Source organism: Cajanus cajan, chromosome 1 (assembly GCF_000230855.2).
Source record: "Cajanus cajan strain Asha chromosome 1, NIPB_CcT2T_4, whole genome shotgun sequence".
NCBI lineage: Eukaryota > Viridiplantae > Streptophyta > Magnoliopsida > Fabales > Fabaceae > Cajanus > Cajanus cajan.
Window position 1 is genome coordinate 3190241 of NC_138517.1, and position 1590 is coordinate 3191830.

Here is a 1590-nt window from a genome sequence, read left to right on the forward strand (position 1 = left end):
TAATTGAATTATGAATGACAAGTATTAAGAGTACGTTTAAAGTATTTCAAGAAGAAAAAAGTTGAAAAATAATATATTTTTTATGAATTAAAATTAATTAACGCATTAAATTTTTTTCATAAACTAAAATATATTTATATATTAAATAATTTTTACAAGCACTTTCATAAAATTTATTAATAAAACTTCACAAACAATTATACTTAAGTTAATAATTAACTTAAAAGAATATTTCATCTTCTTTCCCAACACACCTAATACATGTAAAATTAATTATCAAATAAAGTTACTCCTAAAATATTAGGAAGGTCATTTTTCCAGTAAAGAAATACGTCATTTTAGTGCTCATTTATTTATTTATTTATTTATTCTTAAACAGTTAATCACTCATTGACTCGATTAAAACGGACTTTCTAGTTTGTATTGTACAAAAAATAAATTCAAAATAAAATAAGTAAAAATAATAAAAAAATTAACAAACGTTCGGCTATGCAAGAAAATGAAGCAACAAAACAAAACAAAACAGAAACGGGTAATCATGTAGTCCAGTTTGCTTCAATTGAATCCAACCAAAACAACAAACAAATCCTAACCCTACAACTTTTCACATCTACCCCTAAGTTTCTGTTCCTCCTTCTATCACCCCAATATTTTCTAGATTTACATTTCCACCCCTACTCCACCGTTTCAAAAACCCACAGCAAAATGCCGCCTACATAGCCTGCAACGACTCCGACCACCACAAAACATCCGCCGCCGGCTCCGCATAGTCAAACAACCCATCCACCGTCACAACCCCCCCGGCGCCGCCGTCACACTCCGCCGTAAACCCAAACCCAAACCCAAACGCATCATAACCGGGAAAATCATCTTCAAACCCCACAGCCCCATTCACCACATCCGGGTCGACCCGACCCGGATCCTCGCCGGCGCTCACCGTCGGCGGCAACCCCAGTTCGTCGTCCGAAGCCTCCAGAAGATACCCCAAGTTAGCTTGGATTTCGCCGGGGTCCACCACCCGGGTCGGGTCATCCGAAGCCGGATCGGAACTGGGCGCATTTATTTCATCTTCGAAGCTCTTAATGACTGAGTCGAGACCCTGCACGGAGTCACGCTCGGGCACATTATCGGCGTCGTCAAGTATGTTAAAAATGTGATCTTGCAGTTGAACCTCGGAGTGAGGCAGCGAGTCGACTCGGGGAATCTTGGAGTGGGGCGAGTCGGAGTGGTCGGGAACTCGCTTCCTCTTGTGGTTGGAATCCTGATCCTCCATGGAAGAATAGAGAGAGAAAAAGGAAAGTGTGTTGGGTGAGAGGAAAGAGAAAGGGTGAAGGGTATATATAAGGGTTAGAAAAGTGGGATAGGGTTTGTCTACTTTAAATCGTAATGGGAGATAGTGACAGGCGCGTGCATATCGCTAAATTTAAAACACAACTTCCTTCACGGACGTCTCGTTCTCCTTCTTTCTTCTTCCTCTTTTTTTTTTTTTTTTTTTTTTTTTATCTAGTCAATTGTTGGAGTATTATTAAATTAAATAATAACGATAAAGGCTATAAATTGATGCTGTGTCTGTCATTCTGAATTTTCCTT

At 38.8% G+C, this 1590-nt stretch overlaps 1 protein-coding gene across 1 annotated transcript; it reads right to left on the minus strand.

Moving 5' to 3' along the window:
* Positions 1-525: 525 nt before the first annotated feature.
* On the minus strand, positions 526-1331 carry LOC109788207 (uncharacterized). Its single transcript, XM_020346881.3, has one exon. It carries the CDS (start codon positions 1271-1273, stop codon positions 713-715), a length of 561 nt encoding a protein of 186 aa, XP_020202470.2. The 5' UTR covers positions 1274-1331; the 3' UTR covers positions 526-712.
* Between the last annotated feature and the right edge of the window lie 259 nt (positions 1332-1590).

Excerpts from the sequence above, each read along its gene's own strand:
- LOC109788207 (XM_020346881.3), bottom strand. The coding sequence starts at position 1,273 with ATGGAGGATCAGGATTCCAACCACAAGAGGAAGCGAGTTCCCGACCAC.